Source organism: Nicotiana tabacum, chromosome 15 (assembly GCF_000715075.1).
Source record: "Nicotiana tabacum cultivar K326 chromosome 15, ASM71507v2, whole genome shotgun sequence".
In the NCBI taxonomy this organism is placed as follows: domain Eukaryota; kingdom Viridiplantae; phylum Streptophyta; class Magnoliopsida; order Solanales; family Solanaceae; genus Nicotiana; species Nicotiana tabacum.
The window spans coordinates 130,974,732-131,000,677 of NC_134094.1; the positions used below are offsets into that span (position 1 = coordinate 130,974,732).

Below are 25,946 nucleotides of genomic sequence, written 5' to 3' on the forward strand. Positions count from 1 at the left end.
AAAACAGAGTAGGTGCTGGAGAGGGCCATTTCGTAGGTAAGTGCCCCATTAAATGGTTAAGTGCTTATTAGTGCTTTGACTGGGCAAAGCACAATAACGGAATTACCCCTTTGTAAATTGTCCCTTCAAATCTACCAGTGACAGCCCCTATATCTATATATATGGGGGCATTTCGTGAAGAAAGGCATCAAGACTAAGATAGTCTTAGATCAAGGCTGAGAGTGGTCTTGAAAGAGAGAATCAAGTCTAAGTCTTGAGCAGAAGGAGAGGGTCTTTAACTGAAGAAGAGGGTCTCCAAGACGAAGACGAAGTGGTACTAAGGCTGGGCATGGGCAGGTCTTAGTGTGTCAAGATCAGCTTGTGATCTTGACTAAGTGGGCTATGAACGACTTGTGTTCATAGCAAAGAAACGGAAACAAGTTAGGAAGGTGATTCTTTCTAAGTATTTCAAAATGTGGGCTAAAGCTAGGCTTTGGGCAGGTCTTAGTAAGCAAAGATCGACTTGTGATCTTTGCAAAGTGGGAAAACAAGAGAGAGACATGAGGGTTTCTAAGTGTTTTCAAAAGTGGGCTAAGGCTGGGTGTAGGCAAGTCTTAATAGCTATGAACGACTTGTGTTCATAGCAATGCGGGAACCAAGAGGGAAACGTGAGGGTTTCTAAGTGTTTCCGAAAGTGGGCTAAGGCTGGAGCGTTGGCAGGTCTTAGTATGACAAAATCTATTTGTGATTTTGGCCGGACGAAGTGGGCTGTGAACGGATTGAGTTCATGGCAAAGAGAGGTCCTTTGTATATTTTGTGATTAATACAAAGGTTGGGTTTTCTCCGTAACTGATTGTGTTCTCTTTATGTTGCTGCCGAATCTTGTGGGAAGCCAAACTTGATAAAAAGTTGGCTAAGTGTTGGAAAAGCTGAGTAACTTGAGCGTCAGGTTGCTGCCTCGCAATGTCAAGTTAGGTGCGAAAAATTGACCCAATTTGGCCCTGTGACACTAGTGTAGGATTCCGACTAAATTAGCAAATGTGTTCAAAATTACATCTTACATACATCTAAATTTTACCTTTCCTATTCCAAAATAAAATAAGATATCTTGCTTTCAAAAATTGTCAATTTTAAACAAGAGTAAGGTCCATCATTTGTCATTTATTACACAAAAGGTAGTTGCACTCCCCATTCCATATAAAAATGTGCCAACCTCCAGCATCCACCTACAGTAGTCTTTACTCTTTACAACTCCTTGTATATAAATGTGTTATATATTTCTTGAGCAAATCAAATATCCACTGCAATACTAACCAAGAAAGTATATTTCTTCTCCCTCTATTATATAAAAACAAATACAAGTACTAAAGCAAGTGTTTTATTAACTAGGCAAAGAAAATATGGTGCAGCCTCATATCATTTTAACAACATTTCCAGCACAAGGACATATTAATCCAGCACTACAATTTGCCAGAATCTTGTCAAAATGGGCATAGAAGTGACATTTTCAACAAGCATTTACGCCCAAAACCGTATGGATGAAAAATCCATTGTTAATGCTCCAAAGGGGTTGAATTTTGTTCCATTTTTCTGATGGGTTTGATGATGGTTTTGATCATTCAAAAGACCCTGTATTTTACATGTCACAACTTCGTAAATATGGAAGTGAAACTGTGAAAAATATTATTCTCACTTGCTCTGAAAAGGGCCGTCCTATAACTTGCCTTCTTTACTCCATGTAACCATCTCATTCAAAAGTTTAAATTATTAGAGATAATATATTTTTAATTATTCAATTATATAAGATATTATACTTTTTATTTTTTAAAAGAGGAGCCTTGGCGTAACTGGTAAAGTTGCTTCCATGTGACCAGGAGATCACGGGTTCGAGCTGTGAAAATAGCCTCTTGCAGAAATGTAGGGTAAGGCTGCATACACTAGACCCTTGTGGTCCGGCCCTTCCCCAGACCCCGCACATAGCGGGAGCTTAGTGCACTGGGCTGCCCTTTTTAAAAAAAAATCTTTCACAAGATAAGGATAAAAGTCTGTGTATACCCTCCCCATACCCTACTTTGTGGATTATACTGAGTTTGTTGTTGTATATTACGTCACGACACGCCTTCTCGCGTTTGAGCCTAATTCTTTTTCTTGGATCAAACATGTGGAGATTTGAACTCAAGATTGGACGCCTTACCTGCTCTAATATCATATTGAAGTTATTAGAAAAAACTCAATTTTAATTATTTAATTATTTAATTATATTATGTCTCAACAGGTCGCATGTGAAGTTAACATCCCTTCTGCTCTTCTTTGGAGTCAACCAGCTACAATATTGGATATATATTACTTCAAAATTCATGGTTATGAAAAATCCATTGCTAATGAATTCAATTGTGATGACCCAAAATGTCATCTTTAAATCTAATAATTAATTCTGTATTCTACAACCTTAAAAAATACTATTTGTCAGTCCTCGACTTGCGTGCAAAGTTCGTAAAATTTTTCAGAATATTTTTATGTGAAAAATTGATTAAAATATGAACTGAGCCTTAAAACTCAATTGAGTTGACTTTGGTCAATATTTTAAGTAAACGGACCCGGATCAGTATTTTGACAGTTCCAGTAGGTGCGTATCGTGATTTGGGACTTGGACGTATGCCCGGAATTTAATGTGGAGGTCCCTAACCCAAGTTATGACCATTTAACAGAAACTAATAATTTAAAGGCTAAAGATTTTCAAGTTTGATCACGGGGTTGATTTTTTAATGTCAGAATCCAGTTTCGAAAATGTTCATAGCTCCGTTATGTCATTTATGACTTGTGTGCAAAAATTTGAGGTCAATCGGACTTGATTCGATAGGTTTCGGCATCGAATGTAGAAGTTGGAAATTTCATAATAGACTAAGGTTTCAAGTGAGTTCGCGCAAGACCTAACTTCAAATGAGCATACCTCTCTTGATATGAAGTGTTATATAGTGTATTACCTATCAAATCCAAGATCTTTGAGTCTAGTTTCTAACTCTTTAAACCGTTCATCATTTGGACATTCCTACAAGAAGTTATGACCAAATTACCAAAGGCTGACAGAATGCGATTTTGCGACCATTATGCGATCGCAAAATGATTATGCGACCGCAAACTGGTCGCAAAATGGTCCAGAACAGCCCAGTTCTGGGCACCGATTTGTGCGATCATTTTGCGACCCGCACACCAATTGTGCGGTCCATTGTGTGACCGCATACCTGTTTTTGGAGGGATAATTTTCCTATTTTCATAACCCGACCCTATTTTGATAAATAGTCTTTGGGGTTTATTTTGGGGCATTTATCTGATGATTTTAGAGAGAAGTTAAAAGAGAGAGGAAGTAGATAAAGTATCTTGTTCATAAAAGTCTTGTCAAAGCCTTGAAAATCCTCAAGTTCTTCATCAAAGAGATAAGGTTCTAACCCCTAATATTCAATTTTGAGTTTTGGTAATGATGGGTGATTAAGAGTATCATTCTTGGGGTACGTGTTCCTTATCCTATATTGATTATATTTCATGTTTTCATACTCATTTACATCATGAATCCGTGAATTTAGGGAAGCAAAATCAGATTTTTATAAAATCTTCCAAAAATAAAAATTTAAGATTTGAAGGTCCATTTGATATCGGAATTGGATAATTTTTGTATGGTTGAACTCGTAGCTGAACGGGTGTTCGGATTTCGCGAGTTTTTCTAGGATTTGAGACGTGGGTCCCGCTGTCGAATATTTAAATGAATTTTGGATTTTTATCCAGAAAATTAGTAAATTCATATGAAATTAATTCCTATGATTCGTATTGAGTGTATCGAATTGTTTGTGAATAGATTTGAAATTTTTGGAGACAAATTTAAAAGAAAAAGTTGTGGTTGAGTAATTGATTGGAAATTGCAAAGCGAGATAAGTGTCGTGGTTAACCTTGACTAGAGGGAATAGAACCCTTAAATTATTTGTTATGTGAAATGTATGTGAACGACGTATAGGCGAGGTGACGAGTGTCTATACGTTGTCAAATTAATTGTTTGCCTACTTACTTGAAAAATCATAAATTGTTTTAAATCATGAATTAATTATATAATAATTGTTTCTCTCCTATTCTTTGTCAAATATTAATCCTTGAATTCTTGCATTAATTGTTACATGCTATTTGAATTATGTGTCTTAATTGTTATTTGACATTTAGCATATTAAATATTAAACTGCCTATTTTCTCTTTGATTTCCATAATAACTTGCTATTTGTCATTGTTTGTTTCATAATTAAATCATAAATATTGTATGCTTGTTGTCTTATAATTTTATATTAATTGTTGTATTTATTGGGGAAATTTCTTCTATAAGAATTGGTAAATAAATATATTGGAGGAGCGGGTTGCATGCCGCAACAGCATTGAATTGGTAAATATATATATATATTGGAGGAGCGGGTTGCACGCCGCAACAAAATTGATCAAAATGAATATATTGGAGGATCGGGTTGTATGCCGCAACAGACTTATTAAAAATTCCATATTGAAGGATCGGGTTACACGCCGCAACAGACTTATTAAAAGTTCATATTGGAGGATCGAGTTGCACGACGCAACAGACTTATTAAAAGTCAATATTGGGGGATCGGATTGCACGCCGCAATAGACTTATTTAAAAGTCAATATTGGGGGATCGGATTACACGCCGCAATAGACTTATTTAAAAGTCAATATTAGGGGATCGGATTGCACGCCGCAACAGACTTATTTAAAAGTCTATATATACTTGATTGAAATAAATATATGATAGACCTGATTAAAACGAATATATTGGGAGAGCGGGTTGCACGTTGTAACAGAATTGAATGTGAATATATTGTGAGAGCGGGTTGTACGCTGCAACAGAATTGATGGAAATGATAATTGGTTATGACTGCTGAATTAGCTTCAATTATTATAAATGAGTTAACTGATTTATTTCTATTATTTGTTGTTGTTATTAATATTGCGTACAGGTTAATGTAAGTGAACCGCCTTAGCCTCGTCACTACTTCGTCGAGGTTAGGCTCAGCACTTACTAGTACATGGGATCGGTTGTACTGATACTACACTCTGCACTTCTTGTGCAGATTTCGGAGTTGGTCCCAGCGGCGTACCATAGACTTTCTTGGATTTCAGCTACTTAGAGGAGACTTGAGGTATAACTGCACGACGTTCGCAGTTCTAAAGTCCCTGTCTACTTTACTTTAGCTGTGTGTTTGTTTCTAGACAACTTTATTTTGTTCAGACCTTTATTTGTATTATTCTAGAAGCTCGTGCACTTGTGACACCAATTCTGGGATGGTATTTAGATACCGTTATTTTTAAGGATTATTCACTACATTTCAGACTTTACTTCCGCAATTGTTCTTTGTTATTAATAAATTAAAAAATATTATTTTAAAAATGGATAATATTATTCTAACGTTGGCTGGCCTAGCAAATGAAATGTTAGGCGCCATCACAGTCCGAAGGTAGAAATTTCGGGTCGTGACAGTTTGTATCAGAGCACTAGGTTACATAGGTCTCACGAGTCATGAACAAGCTTAGTAGAGTCTGAAGGATCGGTACGGAGACATCTGTACTTATCTTCCAGAGGCTACAAAGTTTAGGAATAATTCTACTTCCTTCATTCCTGATCGTGCGGCATTGATTTATCTTGAAACATATATCTCATATTCCTTTGTATCCACTCGTGTATGACATTACACACTCAGTATCAGTTGTGCATCGACGGTTCGTGATGCCGCAGATGGACTACGAAAGAGCCAGAGATGCTCAACATTGCCTCAACGTGTGGTTCCAACTGAAGATGCGGACGTATTGAGAGATCAACCAGTGAATCATGTGAGGGGTGCGACGGACCTTGGCATCTGGTTGATTTATACGAGGTGTGAAGGTTAATATAGTGGATCATCGGACGTGGTAAACTATGACATCACGCCGAGTGGGGGAGTCCACTATCAATGGATGGATTGCGGGGTCATGTGTTATATCAGTTTTGGCCTGAAATGTATATATATATATATATATGGTACTGAAAGGTTCTCCAAAATTTATACATGTTTAAGACCTGAGATTTTGTAGAGGATAAGGTTGGGACTTGCGGTATGTCCGCCTACTTAATAATCTTATACTTCAGTACCAAAGGAGTTAGAGAAATAACTTTAATTTTTAGAAAGTCTACTCAGCGTGGACGTTATGGTTGCGGATTTTGGGGTGCTTCATAGGAAATACAGTGGTTGACGAGATTTTGGACCAAGATTTGTCTGTATGGAGCTCTACCTTTGTGGTCGTTGTGTATAAATAGGGGTGTTAAAAAATGGGTCAGCTCAACAGTGTTGAGTCAGCATAACAAAAGAATAAATTGGCCTTGGGAGAGATAATTCTCCACAAGTGTATGTGGAAAGCCTATGAAGAGGGCAGACCAGTCAATGCAACACCGCCGACTTGGCTCAGTTCTTAGAAATGCTTTTGAAAGAGTTTGTTCCCGGACTCTCCGTAATGTATGGCACATAGGTTTTGAACGGTTGCGTCAGGCCACCCTGACGGTGTCATAATATGCCATCAGGTTCAATTAGGTAGCCCGTCGTATTCCTACTTTTCTTCCTACAGCCAGAAAGCGAGTCCACAGACTCATTAAAGGACTCAATTATAATCGTAAAATTTTGTACGACTTGGGAGCTACAGGCTGATACTTCATTTCCGCTAGTGGTAGAAATTTCCAAGATATTAGAACGTGTTCGGGATGATAAAAAGGAAATTAAGGAGACCAAGACGTCTCGAGGTTCTGGGGGATTCAGTGGATTCTACTCTGAAAGTATAAATTATTATGGTGGAGGCTCGGGCAGTCAGCCAACCCAGTCCGCACATCAGATTACTCGCGGTGCTCCAGTAAGTTCTTTTAATGCACTACCGATATGAGTACCTACAATGGTTATTCCAGTTATCTAGCACAGACTCAATATGAGCAGCCAAACCCGCAAATGGGTTGTTATGAATACGGTGATACTAGGCACATCATGAAAAAAAACAATTATCCCAAACTTGGGAGAGGCATATTTTATCAAAGCACTCAGGCTAAGTGCCCCATTACAGTTACTACACCACCCACACGACCAGTTAGGGGTGGAGGACAGGCGGGTAGAAGGCGTCCTAGAGGTGGAGACCCAGCCGTTGTTATATTTGTTTTATGGAATGGCGGAGGTCGTTACATCAGATGGTGTTGTTATAGGTACGACCTCGATTTAAAATAAAGGAATAATTTTCTTAACTTAATTCAGTTCTGAGTATCAAGACGAGTCCTCCTATTGTGCTCTACTTATGAGTGAGCCTCATAATTCTATAATCTACTTATGTGTTTACTCCTGTTGGGAGGTTTTATGGAGATAATTACGCCTATCATTCCATGTTGGTCTCTAATAAGAGCTGTGAGGCTAAAGGTGGCTTTCTGTTACATATTTCGGTAAGTTTTGATGTAATTTACGGATAATTAATTACAAATTGTGAATTATATGCCCTACCAGTGTGGGGTTTATTATGTGTTGTCATTTTGTTTAACGAAAGTTATTTAAAAAGAGAAAATGGAAAGTTTCGATTGGCAAAATGTGCATATTAATTATGATTTAGAACTGAGGCTGAGGTCCTCAGATTTTAAAATAAATTGATATGTTTAAACCGGGCTATGAGCTGCGGTGGAAGTTATACAAAGACGAGATCCTTGTGATAAAAATTCTTGTGTTTAAATTCTCCCTTGTGAAATTAAATTTGTACTATAGTACTAATAGGGAGTCATGCCTGCTAGGCTTATTTGAAAATTTTTGTATGAAATTCTCTGTGCATACTTACCAAATTCGTGTTGTAATATTGAGTTGTAACCTACAAGGTAGGTGCCCGCCCAGGTGGCGTTAAATGTGACTCGTTAATTCAGGTAAATAATTATGAGGTTTTCATGCCTCGCATCTCGTTATTAGTATTGTGAAGGTTTGAAATGAGATTTTGGTTAACATGAAGTTAATTGATGATTCTGTAATTGATTATGAATAACTATTAAGACCAGATTGACCCAGAAGGGTGCCATATTTAGATGGTCAGACGAATGTGAGTTGAGCTTTCAGAAACTCAAGACTGCTTTGACTACGATGCCAGTGTTAGTATTACCCACAGGTTCAGGATCTTATACGGTGTATTGTGATGCATCTCACATTGGTCTTGGTGCAGTATTAATGCAAGATAGCAGGGCGATTACATATGCATCGCGGCAGTTGAAAGTTCACGAGAAATATTTTCCTGTTCATGAATTAGAACTGGCAGCCATTGTTCATGCACTGAAGATTTGGAGGCATTACCTCTACGGTGTCTCGTGTGAGGTATTTACCGATCATCGTATCTTTCAGTACCTGTTCAAACAAGAGGATCTTAATTTGAGGCAGAGAATATGGTTAGAGTTGTTGAAAGACTATGATATCACCATTTGTATCACCCCGGAAATGCCATTGTGGTGGTCGATGCTTTGAGTAGAAAGGCTGTGAGTATGGGCAGTTTTGCATATATTCCGGTTGGTGAGAGGCCATTACCTGCAGATGTTCAGACTTTGGCTAATCAGTTCGTAGGGTTAGATATTTCAGAACCTAGTCGGGATCTAGCTTGCACAATCGCTCCGTCTTCTTTATACGAGCGCATCAGAGAAAGGCAGTATGATGATCCTCGTTTACTTGTCCTTAAGTACACGGTGCGGCACGGTAATGCCAAACAGGTTGCTGTGGGGAAAGATGGAGTTCTGCGAATGCAGGGTCGTATTTGTGTGCCTAATGTGGATGGGCTTCGTGAATTAATTCTTGAAGAGGCACACGGTTCTAGGTATTCTATTCATTCAGGTACCGCCAAAATGTATCAAGATTTGCGGCAACATTATTGGTGGAGGAGAATGAAAAGGGATATAGTTGCATATGTAGCTCGGTGTCTGAATTGTCAGCAAGTTAAGAACGAGCATCAGAGACCTGGTGGTTTGCTTCAGAAGTTAGAAATTCCTGAATGGAAATGGGAGTGTATCACTATGGATTTTGTTGTTGGACTCCCACAGAATCAGAGAAATTTTGATGCAGTTTAGGTCATTGTGGACAGGTTGACCAAGTCAGCACATTTCATTTCAGTGGCAGTTACCTATTCTTCAGAAAGGTTAGCTGAAATTTACATTTGTGAGATTGTCCGCCTTCACGGTGCCCGTGTCGATTATTTTAGATTGAGGTACGCAGTTTACCTCACACTTCTGGAGAGCTGTACATCGTGAGTTAGGCACGCGGGTTGATTTGAGTACAACATTTCATCCACAGACAGACGGACAGTCAGAGCGCACCATTCAGATATTGGAAGATATGCTTCGCACTTGTATTATGGACTTTGGGGGTTCTTGGGATCAATTCTTGACACTTGCGGAGTTTGCTTATAATAATAGCTACCAGTCAAGCATTCAGATGGCACCATATGAGGCGTTATACGGAAGGCGATGCCGATCGCCAGTTGGTTGATTTGAACCGGGAGAGGCTCGGTTGTTGGGTACCGATTTGGTACATGATTCCTTGGATAAGGTCAAATTTATTCAAGATCGACTTCGCACAACTCAGTCTAGGAAAAAGAGTTATGTCGACCGTAAAGTTCATGATATTGCATTCATGGTTGGAGAAATAATATTACTCCGAGTTTCACCTATGAAAGGTGTAATGAGGTTCGGAAAGAAGGTCAAGTTGAGCCCTAGGTATATTGGACCCTTTGAAATTCTTGAAAGGGTGGGTGAAGTAGCCTACAGGCTTGCATTACCACCTAGTTTATCAGCGGTTTATCCGGTGTTCCATGTGTCTATGCTCCAAAAATATCATGGTGATCTGTCCCATGTGTTAGATTTTAGCTCAGTCTAATTAGACAAAGATTTGACTTGCGAGGAGGAGTCGGTGGCTATTCTAGCCCGGAAAGTCCGACAATGAGGTCTAAGAGTTATCCTTCAGTTCGAGTGCACTGGAGAGGTCAGCCGGTTGAGGCATCTACCTGGGAGTCCGAGTCGGACATATGGAGTAAATATCCACACTTATTCACCAGCTCAGGTACTTTTTCTAACTTCGTTCGAGGACGAACGTTTATTTTAGAGGTGGAGATTGTGATGACCCAAAATGTCATCTTTAAATCTAATAACTAATTTTGTATTCTAAGACCTCGAAAAGCACTATTTGTCACTCCTCGACTTGCGTGCGAAGTTCGTAAAATTTTCTGGAATGTTTTTATGTGAAAAATTAATTAAAATGTGAACTAAAGCCTTAAAACTCAACTGAGTTGACTTTGGTCAACATTTTGAGCAAACGGACCCGGATCAATATTTTGATTGTTCCGGTAGGTCCGTATCGTGATTTGGGACTTGGACGTATGCCCGAAATTTAATTTGGAGGTTTATTTTGGGGCATTTATTTGATGATTTTAGAGAGAAATGAAAGTGTTCTAGAGAGAGGAAGTAGATAAAGTGTCTTGTTCATCAAATTCTTGTCAAAGCCTTGAAAACCAACAAGAAATTCCTCAAGTTCTTCATCAAATAGGTAAGGTTCTAACCCCTAATATTCAATTTCGAGTTTGGGTAATGATGGGTGATTTCTGTATGATTCTTGGGGTAAGTGTTCCTTATCCTATATTGATTATATTTCATGATTCCATACTCATTTACATCATGAATCCGTGAATTTAGGGAAGCAAAATTAGATTTTTATAAAATCTTCCAAAAATAAAATTTTAAGATTTGAAGGTCCATTTGATATCGGAATTGGATAATTTTTGTATGGTTGAACTCGTAACTGAACGGGTGTTCGGATTTCACGAGTTTTTTCGGGATTTGAGATGTGGGTCCTACTGTCGAATATTTAAATGAATTTTGGATTTTTATCCAGAAAATTAGTAAATTCATATGAAATTAATTCCTATGATTCGTATTGAGTATATCGAATTGTTTGTGAATAGATTTGAAGTTTTTGGAGACAAATTTAAAAGGAAAAGTTGTGGTTGAGTAATTGATTGAAAATTGCAAAGCGAGATAAGTGTCGTGGTTAACCTTGACTAGAGGGAATAGAACCCTTAAATTATTTGTTATGTGAAATGCATGTGAACGACGTATAGGCGAGGTGACGAGTGTCTATACCCCGTCAAATTAATTATTTGCCTACTTACTTGAAAAATCATAAATTATTTTAAATTATGAATTAATTATTATAATAATTGTTTCTCTCCTATTCTTTGTCAAATATTAATCCTTGAATTCTTACATTAATTGTTACATGCTATTTGAATTATGTGTCTTAATTGTTATTTGACATTTAGCATATTAAATATTAAACTGCCTATTTTCTCTCTCATTTCCATAATAACTTGCTATTTTCCATTGTTTGTTTCATAATTAAATCATAATTATTGTATTCATGTTGTCGTATAATTTTATATTGCATTTATTGGGGAAATTGCTTCTATAAGAATTGGTAAATGAATATATTGGAGGAGCGGGTTTCACGCCGCAACAGTATTGAATTGGTAAATGTATATATCGATGAGGGGGTTGCACGCCACAACAAAATTGGTTGAAATGAATATATTGGAGGATCGGGTTGCACGCCGCAACAGACTTATTAAAAAGTCCATATTGGAGGATCGGGTTGCACACCGCAACAGACTTATTAAAAGTCCATATTGAAGGATCGGGTTGCACGCCGCAACAGACTTATTAAAAGTCAATATTGAGTGATCGTATTGCACGCCGCAATAGACTTATTTAAAAGTCAATATTGGGAGATCGGATTACACGCCGCAATAGACTTATTTAAAAGTTAATATTGGGGGATCGGATTGCATGCCGCAACAGACTTATTTAAAAGTCTATATATACTTGATTGAAATAAATATATGGCAGACTTGATTAAAAGGAATATATTGGGAGAGCGGGTTGCACGCTGCAACAGAATTGAATGTGAATATATTGTGAGAGCGGGTTGTACGCAGCAACAGAATTGATGGAAATGATAATTGGTTATGACTGCAGAAATAGCTTTAATTATTATAAATGAGTTACCTGATTTATTTCTATTATTTGTTGTTGTTACTAATATTGCGTACAGGTTAATGTAAGTGAACCGCCTTAACCTCGTCACTACTTCATCGAGGTTAGACTTAGCACTTACTAGTACATAGGGTCGGTTGTACTGATACTACACTCTGCACTTCTTGTGCAGATTTCGGGGTTGGTCCTAGCGGCGTACCATAGACTTGCTCGGATTTCAGCTACTCAGAGGAGACTTGAGGTATAACTGCACGACTTTCGCAGTTCTGAAGTCCCCGTCTACTTTACTTTAGCTGTGTGTTTATTTTCAGACAACTTTATTTTGTTCAGACCTTTATTTGTATTATTCTAGAAGCTCGTGCACTTGTGACACCAATTCTGGGATGGTATTTAGACACCGTTATTTTTAAGGATTATTACTATATTTCAGACTTCACTTCCGCATTTGTTCTTTGTTATTAATAAATTAAAAAATATTATTTTAAAAATGGATAATATTATTATAACTTTGGCTTGCCTAGCAAGTGAAATATTAGGCGCCATCACAGTCCAAAAGTGAGAATTTCGGATCGTGACACCAATGATCCAAATTGGTCAATTCAACTTTCAGGGCTTCCACAATAGAAAACTCAAGATGTTGGTTGATTTTTAATTCCCTCAAGTGCAAAAGGAAGTCTTTGTATTGCAATTCCTCCTTTCAAGGAATTAATAGACACATTAGATGCTGAAATCAACCCTAAAATTCTTGTGAATACATTTGATGAATTGGAACCTGAGGCACTCAAAGCTATAGAAAATTACAAGTTTTATGGAATTGAACCATTGATTCCTTCTGCTTTTTTGGATGGAAATAACCCTTTGGATTCTTCTTTTGGTGCTGATCTTTTTGAGAAATCAAATGATTATATGGAATGGTTAAACTCAAAGCCAAATTCATCAGTTGTTTATATATCATTTGGGAGTTTAATGAATCCATCAGTTAGCCAAATGGAGGAGATATCAAAAGGGTTGATAGATATAAGGAGATCATTTTTATGGGTAATAAAAGAAAATTAAAAAATGCAAAGAAGACGAGATAAAGTTTGGTTGTATTGAAGAGTTGGAAAAAATAGGAAAAATAGTGTCGTGGTGTTCACAACTTGAAGTGTTAAAATATCCATCTTTGGGATGTTTTGTCTCTCACTGTGGATGGAATTCGGCTCTCGAGAGCTTAGCTTGTGGAATGCCGGTCGTGGCATTTCCTCAATGGATAGATCAAATGACAAATGCTAAACAAATTGAAGATGTGTGGAAGAGTGGAGTGAGGGTAAATGTGAATGAAGATGGTGTTGTGGAAAGTGAATAAACTGAAAAGATGCATTGGATTGGTAATGGATGGAGGAAAAAAGGAGAAGAATTAAGAAAGAATGCTAAGAAATTGAAAGAATTGGCTAGAGAAGCTGTGAAGAAGGTGGATCTCCACACAAGAATTTAAAGGCTTTTATTGATGAGGTTGCTAAAGGTTATTAATATGCTTTAAAACTTAGTCTTTAATCTATGAAACTTTTTTCTCTCCTTTTTTGGTCCTTCTCTTCTTCCTTTTAATTTATTGAGAATAAAATGATCATCGCTTTCGAGTATCTTTCAGAAACAACCTCTCTATATGTACAAGATAGGGTAAGGTCTTGATACGTACTATCCTCCTCAAATTTCACTTGTAGAATAATACTGGGTATATTATTATTATTATTATTGTAATAAAATGAACATAGCTTAGTGGTCTTGGTATCTCTATCTTCCAAGTGCAAGCTTTTACTTAGTTTCTGCTTTTAAGTTTTACTTAATAAAATCCAAGATGAGAAAGCACAAAAAGATCAATGACAAGTTATAGTCCAGTTTGTGAGTTGCACAACTCATATACTGGTGAGATTTGGTTTTATAATCCATTACATATGTTATTTTATTTATATGATATTATTCACGTGATCAGTAAATAAAACACATAAAAAATTTATCGGTTCATTTTCTTCTATTCAAATCGTAAATGATCGGAGATCATCTCCTTCATATACTCGTCCATTCACGTGTTTTATCATATCTGCTTGATTAAAGAACTATTAGTTTGCATGATGAAAAAAAATGTCAGCCCGGTGCACAAAGCTCCCGCTATGCACGGGGTCCGGGAAAGGTCCGGACCGCAAGAATTTATTGTACGCAGTCTTACCCTGCATTTTTGCAAAAGGCTATTTTCACGGTTCGAACCTATGACCTCCCTGATCACATGACAATAATTTTATCAGTTACCAGTTAATCTGCACGATGAAACGCAAAAATATAAGTATATTTTTTCTATAAGTATAGAAGTATCACACAACTGCTTTTAATCGTTTGTATGAGGAACTCGAGGGCCGAGGTAGGGATAAGAGGCTGTTCAGGTTAGCCAAGGCGCGAGAAATGAAGGTTTGTGACTTGGACCAAGTGAAGTGCATCAAGGACGAAAAAGGTAGAGTTTTATTGGATGAGGGGCTTATCCGTCGGAGATGGCAGGCCTAGTTCCATAGTCTCTTCAACGAGGAGGGGGACATGAGCATTATACTGGGTGATTTGGAACTCTCAGAGAGTTGTTATGACATTTGGTATTATAGGCGGATTAGAGTTGATCAAGTTGGGGGGCTATGCATAAGATGAGCAGGGGCAAAGCGACCGGACTGGATGAAATTTCGGTGGAGTTTTGAAAAAGTGCGAGCAAGGCAGGTTAGGAGTGGCTCACTGGGTTATTTAGTGTCATTTTTAAAACGAAGAAGATGCCCGAAGAGTGGAGGTGGAGCACGATGATTCATGTATACAAGAACAAGGGTGATATTCAAAATTGCAATAACTATCGGGGTATCAAACTGCTTGGTCATACTATAGAAGTCTAGGAAAGAGTGGTAGAGCTAAGGGTGAAGAGGAGTGTGTCTATTTTCGAGAACCAGTTCGGGTTTATGGCGGGGAATTCGACTATAGAAGCCATCCACCTTGTTAGGAGATTGATGGATCAGTATAGAGAGAGGAAGAAGGACTTGCATATGGTGTTCATCGACTTAGAAAATGCGTACGATAAAGTTTCGAGGGAGGTTTTGTGGACATGTTTGGAGGCTAAAGGTGTACCTGTTGCCTACGTTAGGGTGATTAAGGACATGTATGATGGAGCAAAAATTCGAGTGAGGGCGGTAGGTGGGGACTCGGACCATTTACCGGTTATGATGGGGTTGCATCAGAGGTTGGCACTCACCCCTTTTTGTTTGTCCTGGCGATGGACGTACTGACGCGCCACATCCAAGGGGAGGTGCCGTGGTGCATGCTATTTGCAGATGATATTGTATTGATTGACGAGACGCGAGACGGTGTGAACACGCGATTAGATGTATGGAGGCAGACCCTGGAGTCTAAAGGTTTCAAGTTGAGAAGGACCAAGACAGAATACTTGGAGTGTAAGTTCAGTGGCGAGACTCAAGGAGGGGAAAGGGGGGTGAGGCTGGACTCACAGGTCATCCCTAGGAGAGAGAGTTTTAAGTACTTTGGGTCTGTTATTTAGAGGGATGGGGAGATCGATGAAGATGTCACACATCGTATTGGGGCGGGATGGATGAAATGGAGACTTGCTTCCGGTGTTTTGTGTGACAAGAAGGTGTCACCGAAACTTAAAGGTAAGTTCTACAGAGTGGTGGTCAGACCGACGAGGTTGTATGGGGCTGAGTGTTGGCCAGTCAAGATCACTCATGTACAGAAGATGAAGGTAGCAGAGATGAGGATGTTGATATGGATGTGCAGGCACACTAAGTTAGATAGGATCAGAAATGAGGTTATTCGCGACAAGGTGGGTGTGCCCCCTATTGAGGACAAGATGCGGGAAGCGCGAGTTAGGTGGTTTGGTCATGTGAGGAGGAGGAGCGCAGACGCACCAGTGAGGAGGTGTGAGAGGTTGACATTAGAGGGCCTACAGAGAGGTAAAGGTAGGCCAAAGAAGAGGTGGGGAGAGGTAATTAGGCAAGATATGACGCAACCTTAGCTGACCGAGGACATGATCTTTGATAGCATGAAGGTCGAGGATTAGGGTAGTAAATTAGGTAGTCTAGAGTGTTCATAACAGTAGTATTGGCACGCAGGCTCCCTTTCTGTTGGCAATAGATTTTTATGACTAACTGTTATTTTCTTTCATAGTTGATCACCTTACTATCTTGTTATTTTTATTCTGCTTTTTATGATTTTTTTGGTGTTGTCCCTTCTTATCTATATTTTCATTAATGTGGTGCTTATGCTTTCCTGAGCCGAGGGTCTATTAGAAACAACCTCTCTATTCTCACAAGGTAGGAGTAAGGTCCGCGTACACACTACCCTCCCCAGACCTTACAGTGTGGGATATTAATGGGTATGTTGTTGTTGTTGTCGTCATCTTAGAATGCCACATTTTCTAGAAAATACAAAATTCAAAACCAGTTTATATGCGCAGTAACTTATCGTGTTCTTATCAGTGGCAGGCAGCCATGTATATATTCACCTTATGGATTATAATTATTTTCAGATTACCAACTCGCGCTTATTATGATCAATAATCGCTAGTTGACTTTGAAATAACTGTAATTTTAAAAATATTAATATTAATTTTTGAACTTTTTCTATATTTCAAATAAAATGAACCGGGTTAATAGATTTTTAACCAAAACAAAAACTATTCTCTCTATGGACCTAACTCGCTCTGATCTTTCATCTTCAAAATTAATGTCTAATAGCAGGAAATGGAGATAACTTTTACTTGCGAGGAGCTATGAATTTGTGGCTACATTTGCAAATTGAAAGATATTAGAGTACATAAGCGAATGTGTATGGACATCGTCCTGATAAGGTCAGTCAGTATAATATTGTCCACTTATTTATTATCTTCTCTATATAACCTCTAAAACCTACTAACAAACATAACCAACATTTCCAGGGCAAGAAAAAACATTTACAACATTAACCAAGTCTTACTTCAAAAATGGAAATTTTGAAGGATAATTGCCATGTTCTTCTTGTAACATTTCCAGGACAAGGAAACATTAATCCATGCATTCAATTTTCCAAACGTTTAGTCAAATTAGGAGTGAATGTCACATTTTCCACAAGTCTAACAGCTTTCAATCGCATCACAAATCTTCCAACTATAGAAGGATTAACATTTTCTCCTTTCTCTGATGGTTTTGATGGCAACTTCAAAGGGTCTACGAATAACTTCCACGAGTTCAATAAATCGTTCAGGACTAATGGTTCTGAATTTGTGACCGATTTGGTCAAAACCAGGAAAAATCAGGGGAACCCCTTTAAACGTATTATTTACACGACCTTGACTGGTTGGGTTGGTTTACTAGCCAAGAGCATAAACGTTCCATCGACGTTTCTTTGGATTCAACCAGCCACAGTTTTGGATATTTACTACTATTTTTTCAACGGTTATGAGGATACTATCAAGAATTGTCCAAAGGATAAATTTTTAGAGCTTCATGGGCTGCCTTTGTTATCCCCTCGCGATTTGCCTTCATTTGTGTTTGCTGATTCAAATGATTGGACATTATTGTCAATGAAAGATCATGTCGAGTTGATTAATAGCGAGATAAACCAAAGGGTGCTTGTGAATACTTTTGATGCTTTAGAATCTGATGCTTTGAGTGTTTTAAAGAATGTGAATATGGTTGGAATTGGCCCTTTAATTCCTTCAGCTTTTCTTGATGGAAATGATAGTTCTGATACTTCATTTGGAGCTGATATGAGACAGGATTCAAGGGATTATATTGAGTGGTTGGATTCTAAGGCTAAAGAATCTGTAGTATATGTAGCATTTGGTAGCTATTCTATGATACCAAATCAACTTATGGAAGAGATTGCTCAAGGATTAGTATTGTGTAAAAGGCCTTTTTTGTGGGTAATTAGAGAGGGACTAAATGGTGAAAAACCATTTGAAAATTTGAGTTGCAAAGAGGAATTGGAAGAGTTAGGGAAAACTGTTCCTTGGTGTTCACAAGTGGAGGTTTTACAACATCCTTCTTTGGCTTGTTTCTTGACTCATTGTGGATGGAATTCGACTATTGAGAGCTTGACTTCGGGGGTGCCAGTTGTGGCATGTCCACTCTGGACCGATCAATTATGCAATGCGAAGCTTATTCAAGATGTTTGGAAGACGGGAGTCAGGGTAAACGCCAATAATGAAGGCGTTATTGAGAGGAATGAGTTCGAGAGGTGTATAGAGATTGTGGTAGGAGATGGGGAAAAAAGGGAAGAATTGACAAACAATGCTAAGAAGTGGAAGGAATTGGCTAAGGATGCTATGAAAGAAGATGGTTCTTCTAATGTCAATCTCAAGGCTTATGTTCATGAGGTTTTGCTTGGTGAATAAATCATTTGTAAGCTGAAAGAAAAAGGTAAGGCCAATGGATGCAGTTCGGTAATCTTTTTCGTTCGAATTTAACTTATATACAGTGACAATGTAATTTTTTTTTTAGTATTATTAGTGCATTTAATATGTTGCAGCCGAAACCTGCTTTAGTAACTAAAATCACATTATAATATAGCCTTAATACTCTCTATATGTAGTGAAACCAATTTTTTGGGAATAGGGTAAATAATATGTCATCTAACATGAATTTATTTTCTATTAGCGGCTTTAACTATAATCCTAGCTACCTCTAGATCTAAGAGTCATGGAAGGCGTAATTGAAATATGTAACTGGAATTAAATCGCATTGGTATAAAGAGCCGGAAAAGAAAAAGAAGAGAAAAAGTACCGGCGGTAGCATATCGACAAATATCATTATTGTTACGCCGACCACCAGGTCGTAAAAGTTCATTTATGAGATTGGATGTGCATGTATCTCAAACATTTAGTTCATGATACATGTTTGTAGCCAAACAAGTGAGAAACTCTCATCTGCCATACCTCAACTATCAAGTATTGAACTGATTTTTATAAATAAGTAATAGCGCAAGACATAGTAATAAGTTATAGTTCCTTAGTTGTAAGTCTAGCTTAATTTGATACTTGTGCAGATACGATATACCCTTCGAGCACAAAAAAGTACATCTCATTCAGTAATTTGCAATCCAAATTGATCTGTAGTCTGCTTTCTTTCTGTTCTATTACTGGTGTGCTTCTTTTTTTGATTTGGTGGTTTGGGGGGGAGGATTTCTGGTATGAAAAATTCCTGTATAAGATACTGAGTAACAATTATCAGATACAAAAATACACCACCAGAGTCAAAAGATACAGCAAGAGACCGACGAAATATTTATTTTATAAGCACTATGTATCAACACGAAGAAGGGAGTCTTGGGTAACTAGTAAAGTTGTTGTCATGTGACCAGCAGGTAACGGGTTCGACCGTGGAAATAATGCAGGGTAAGGTTGCGTACAATAAACGCTTGTGGTCCGACCCTTCCCCGAACTCCGCGCGAGAGCTTAAAGCACAAGGCTGCCCTTGATGTATGATGTATCAACATGATACCAGCAACATAAGACAAAATTTCCCATACTACAACACAAGTCCCTACTGAAATCATATCACATTCAAAATCTCTCTTTAGTCGAGTAGAAGTTAAAGAAAAGACACTACAATCTCTACAAGTCAATTTTCATCATGCAGAAATGTGAATAACAGAAAATGCTCTTTTCTTTTTCTTAAATTGGGCTACCACCGCCAAACATGGGCCAAGCCCAAACGACTAGGACCAATTGGGTTGTGTAGCCTTATGGGAGAATAAGGAAAATGACATTGTATAGCCGTTGTAAAAATAATAATCGAAAAAATATATTAAATTTGTATATTTTTTGTATATATATACATTATGTATGTTATATACAAAATATATATAAATTTTATATATTTTTTCGACCATCAAATATAAATAGTTTTTAACGCGGACTAAAGCGATAATACCCCATGGAATAATTCAAAGGAAGGCACATAAGTTCTGCAAACTTTCCAAACTTCACTTTTTGGATCAAAGTCAATATAAGATGTAAATATATATGGGCCGGTCTGTGACCCACGTAAGGCTGCCTAACTATTTTAAGGCCCATTAATAATGGGTTGCCAACCTAGCCGATCAAACGCCAAGGCCCGCGTGGGCTAGGCTAGGGGGGTTTGGCGGCCCATATTGACAGCTCTAGTTATAGAGTAGTTACATTCTTGGTTAATTCTCCATTCCTTTTAGTTATTTTATGTAAGAGAAATTTTCAGAAACCACTATTGTTTAATGGCTATTAACTTTCTATAGCTAACATATACATAATTACTTCCTATAGCTATTATTCAGTTGTTACGGTAGTTTATTCGATATATTCGCGCTACTGTAATCATGAATACAGTAGCAAAAATTACCTAAAAACATAGGAGTCCAGTTGTACGCGAATGTATTCACATATATTCGCGCCATGTATTCATGAATACAGTAACGACAATCACCTTAAAATAGGTATGTCCAGCTGTCTAATAACGGAAAGAGGATCAATTAATATGATACACTCCTAAAATAACTCAACACAATCAATTCTACATAAATTTCGATGATATTGTTCTGTATTCTGTGTATTCACGCGACTATATTTATAAATACAATAAGGTAAAAATACAGGAATTATAGATGTTTAATTATGTATTTTATGTATTCGCGCGAATGCATTTATAAATACAGTGAGGTAATCTACCTAAAAAACAGTGATTGCGGGTGTTTAATAACGGAAAGCGCAATATTGAATTGTATTCGGTTTTATTATATTAAATTAAGTTGTATTCAAACAACAAAAAAATCAAGAAAATAGGGTGTATACCGTTCTATTCAATTTGATTGTATACATTATATTTAATTCACATATATTCACTATTATACATTGTATTCAATTTACCGTATTCAATTGGATTATATTCAAACAAACAAAAAAACACAAAACACAATGATATTCAGCTGTATTTAAAAAATACAGATCTTGGGAATACCTAAATACAATCAAAAAATAATATATTTATACAAAATATATTTGAGTGTATTTGTACAGAATACAATATATTTGTATCATTGAATGTGACTAAAAAGCAAAGAAGAGAAGAAAGTTTCATGATTCTAGATGAGAAGGTTGTATTCCATGCTTCTCTTGTGCCAAAGCATGGCCTTCCTGTTCACCTTCTACCTCATGGAAATTAGCAATCATGTTCAGTGATTCTAGTATTCGGCCAGATTAGAAGGAGGTATTTGCTCGAAGAGAGAGAAGGAAGAGAGAGAGAGAGAGAGAGAGAGAGAGAGAGAGAGAGAGAGAGAGAGAGAGAGAGAGATTGAAAAAAAATTTGCTGAGATTTTGAGAGAGAATCGTATGTTAACCGAAAGAAAGAGAGAGAAAACATAAATAGCGTATTTCACACCTTAACGGTCAAGTATACCACAAATACCTATTTTGCTACAAAATATAAAAGGTAGCTATATAAAATAATATTTTAAAATAATTTTGATTTATAATAAATATGATGTATACCTTTGCTATAGGAGGTAAAATTTCCTTTATATAATTATGTTTGTACTGATGTGCAAAAACAATTACTCCATAGGTCCCAACGTACTTGGTACCATTCAAATTTCGAGAGTTGAATTTTTTAATTTTGACTATGCTTTCGAACATGAAATCTTTTAGTTTTTTTTTGAAATAAAATTTATACATTTAAAAATTACACATAAAGTATTATATATCATAACTGAGAATTTAATATATTAAAAAGACATAAACAATCAAAGAAAAACTCGTTCAAATTTCAAAATTCAAATAAATTGAGATAGAGAGAATAAAAATAGCCTGATACACAAATCATTCCAAGTTCAAAGAGTCAATCTGCTTAGGTGTCTCCATTAAAGCCGCCAATAAGATAACACTTATTGATCAAAGAATTAAAAGCCGCCGTTTTATAATAATATATCTATTATCTCATGACATGTCAGTATGTCACTACTTAAAATGGCAAGTGGAACACTACCAGTGAATACAAATATAGGGATATTTTTATATTTAAAAAATTTTAAAAGCCTATATATAGGGTCTTTCATCAAGCAAGAAAATGCACTCACACAATTAGCTCCTCCTCCTCTTATTCTTCTTACCATAATCATAAGATAGTTGAAAGTGTGTTAACATGGCTAAGATGTGCCTATCTCACAAGCTTGCTTTCTCTTTTGGCCTTCTCCTTGTAGTATTGGCTGGTAGGTTACTTGATCATCCATTAGTTTCTTTGTTAAAAAATATATAATCTTTACAAAAATAGTCAGTCGAATTCATTATTTACTTTTCGTTAGCCGATATACATAAATTATACACTGATTATACATGGATGCATGGGTGGATGCACGTTTAATGAAGTGGTGGCACGCGACACTGCTTCATCGATTTTTTTTTTTTACTATATATATTAATATCGTAAGGACACAGATAAAGAAGGAAAAAATGACACCACTTGACATAAATTATTTCTTGGTACGTCAGTTATGTGCTTGATTTTGCTTTTAGATGTCAAAGGTTCGAACCTCAACTAACACATTTTTTTTTTTTGCAAATATTTAAGAGAGCCCTTATGGTTAAAAATTGTGATTGAATTAGAATTGAACTCAGGACCTTTTCTAACTAAAGACTCAACAAAATCAATAGAATAAGGCTATTTCTTGTGCAATAATTAAAGTTATTATTCTCGTTCTTATATAAATTTCGATACCGCTTATAAAAATTCCTGCGTACGCCCCTGTACAGATGTATACATATGGATTATATATATACATTTCGTCGACTATTTTTAGTTTAAGCAGTTGGATGGACAATTAACAATTTGATTTTTACATGTTATGCAGTTCATTCAAACATTCAAGTGATGGCTATGCGAGTCCTACCTTTAGAGATACAGATGATTGAGCAGTTTCTAATCCCAGATCTTACCTCATTAAAAGGCAGATGTTTCTCCCCTTGCAAATCTAGTGCAGAATGCAATGTACAGAAAATGTGTTCACAATGTCGAAAGAGTATGCGTTGGAGGTCGTCTAAGAGTTGCATGGCTCCAAATTAACCCAATTTGAATCAATCTCATATGATATTTTCTATGTTCCTTTTTTGCCTACTTGATCCTTCTGAGAGCTGAGTTTCTATCGGAAATAATCTTTCTATCGATACAAGGCAGGATTAAGGTCTGCGTACACACTACCCTTCTCAGACCCCATTTGTAGAAAAACACTGGGTATGTTTTTCTTGTTATTGTTGTTGTTACTTGCACCTTCTAAGAGCCGATGGTCTATCGAAAATAGTCTTTCTATCTGCACAAGATAGGAATAAAGTCTGTGTATACACTACCCTCCCCAGGCTTCACTTGTAAAAATAAATTGTGTATGTTGTTGTTGTTACTTGCTCCTTCTAAGCTTTGTGTCACTTGTAAAATTAAAGTTACTATCTTTATTCTGAATAAATAAATGTGTGTTAAGGTGTTACCATATTAATATTTTGTGATGATCTTATCATATGTATGACTATGTATGTTATTTGTATTTCCTTTCCTTTATTTTTCCTTTATTTCTTATTGAATTCTGTTTCATTAATTATTTCTTGCTGGATTCTATTCTTTCATTCATTTTAAATAGAACAAACTTATTTTTATTTCTCACTCGGTATCTAATACTCACGTTAAAAATGTACAGGGTAAAGTATGTCCATATTAAATGATCGCATGAGAAAGTGATATGTGGAGCTGAAGACAGAAGACAGTCGGGTCCGAATGCAACGATCTCGTTTGTTATCGGAGAGAATGACATTCATAAAGGAGAAATAAATGCATGCCACCCCAGTTACATTTAGTGGAGAATATTTTAAAGCATTAAGTATATGATCCGTTACAGAGAATATGACATTCACTGCCTACCGTTACACATTCTTCAATGGCCTTCATAATTGTCATTAAAGAGTGGCTTAATCCCAGGACCTTGTTCCCTAGGTGCAACCATAAATAGTGAGCTCTACAGTTATTGTAAGGGACACGAATTTTCTGACAAACATATACTATACTATGTTCAAAGCTCAATATAATTTTACCTTCTTGCTTATTTATATTGTTATTACTGCCTCCGGAAGCTCTGCTCCTGGAACTACGATTTCTGTCATTTTATCTCAACTTTAAGGCTAAATCTTATATTTTTGTCTAATTTATTTATCATTAGGATCAAATCGATTCACTTGTCTATAAACCATATATAAATTCAATTGTATTATTTTACGGGTAAACAGTTTGGCGCCCACCGTGGAACTTAGACAGTTGTGTAATTGAGTTGATCCTTACATCTATTACTAACTCATTTGATTATTTCTTCTTAGCAAAAATCATAGAAAATGGCAGATAACAGTGTCTACATCGTGCATAACATTAAGGCCCAAGGAAATTAGACCCAGCACGAAGATTCAATCTATGATACCTGCAACGAGGGGGACGAGGCCACGTCGGTCCATGGCGGACAATATCCGCGACATGTTTGAGAGGCGACTCCTAATGATGCTGAAGACGAGCACGTCGTTGAAACAGTAAGGATCTTGAGAGAGCAACAAAAGGCCATTATAGGCCATCTCACACAACAGAATTAGGTCATGACGGAGTTGAATCATGCGTTGTCAGGTGCTTCCAACAACGCAAGTGGACGAGGTCCAGTTCCTCCCGGTGCTCCCGCAAATCAAACAACGTAGAGGGTCGACAACAATACCCCGAGGAGCGAGGTCGGTTTCGATGGGGCCAGGGGGAACGGTAGCGATTCTGGTAACAACAACGAGAGTAATCCCTTTAAAATCGAACTCATGCGGTTTATGAGAAAAATAAATGCTCGAATGGATCAAAATCCGAACACACCACCAGTGTTGAAAGGACCAGACTCAAAGAAGTATACCCAGTTGCCGTTCAAACCAAGAACGACACTAGAGTTGATCCCGAAGTGGGTCAAAATGCCAGACGTGCCGAAGTATGATGGATCCTCAGGAGCACATCACCAAATATACAATGGCGGTGAAGGGGAACGATTTAGCTCCCCAAGAGATTGAGTCAGTCTTACTGAAGAAATTCAGGGAGACCCTTACAAAGGGAGACCTGCCATGGTATTCACTTTTGCCTGAGAACTCCATAGACTCCTTTGAGATGCTCGCGGACTCTTTCATCAAGGCCCATGCCGGGGCTAGGAAGATACAGGCCCGAAAGGCAGACATATTCAGGATTACACAAGGAGAGTCTGAATTGCGGCTTGAGTTTGTGACCAGATTCCAAAAGGAAAGGATGTTGCTACCGGTCGTACCAGACGAATGGGCAGCTGAAGCATTCACTAAAGGTCTGAATCCAATAAGTTCATACGCTTCTCGGAAATTGAAAAAAGTTTGCTCGAGTTCCAGGCAACAACATGGGGGGATGTTCACAACCGGTACGAATCAAAGATAAGAATTGAGGATGATCAGCTCGGTTTCCCGACATCAACCAAGTGTCGGGACCGGGAAAAGAATAAAGAAAAGTCAAAAGGTGATTTCGACGCAGATCGACGGTCTTCAAGAGGTCGGTTTTTGCCCTATGAAAGGGCCGAAGGATGCGGTAAAGGTTTTCGGTCAGCGGATAGATTCGAAATCGAAAGAAGAGCTGATCGCGGACGGAATAACAGGTCATTGCAGGATAAGGAGATATCAGGTTCATCCTACCCCAGGCTTTCCGAATACAACTTCAACGTCAGTGTAGTGGAGCTGGTATTGGCTATGAGGAATATTAAGGAAGCACGATTCCCAAAGTTGATAAGATCTGATCGCAGTTTGAGGGATCCTAACTTGTGGTGC

General features: G+C 37.4%; 1 protein-coding gene and 1 long non-coding RNA gene across 2 annotated transcripts; both read left to right on the top strand.

The window, feature by feature from the left end:
• Window positions 1-1,619: 1,619 nt before the first annotated feature.
• LOC107776603 (UDP-glycosyltransferase 75C1) lies at window positions 1,620-18,667 on the top strand. Its single transcript, XM_075231288.1, is given in 5 exon segments — window positions 1,620-1,736; window positions 12,716-12,965; window positions 13,306-13,533; window positions 13,536-13,592; window positions 17,137-18,667. Coding segments are annotated over 5 exon segments (1,995 nt in total). The 3' UTR covers window positions 18,480-18,667.
• A 3,472-nt stretch (window positions 18,668-22,139) lies between these two features.
• On the top strand, window positions 22,140-23,596 carry LOC107776602 (uncharacterized). Its single transcript, XR_001646008.2, has 2 exons — window positions 22,140-22,321; window positions 22,961-23,596. It is a non-coding gene; the product is annotated as an uncharacterized LOC107776602 (long non-coding RNA).
• The last annotated feature ends 2,350 nt before the right edge of the window (window positions 23,597-25,946 follow it).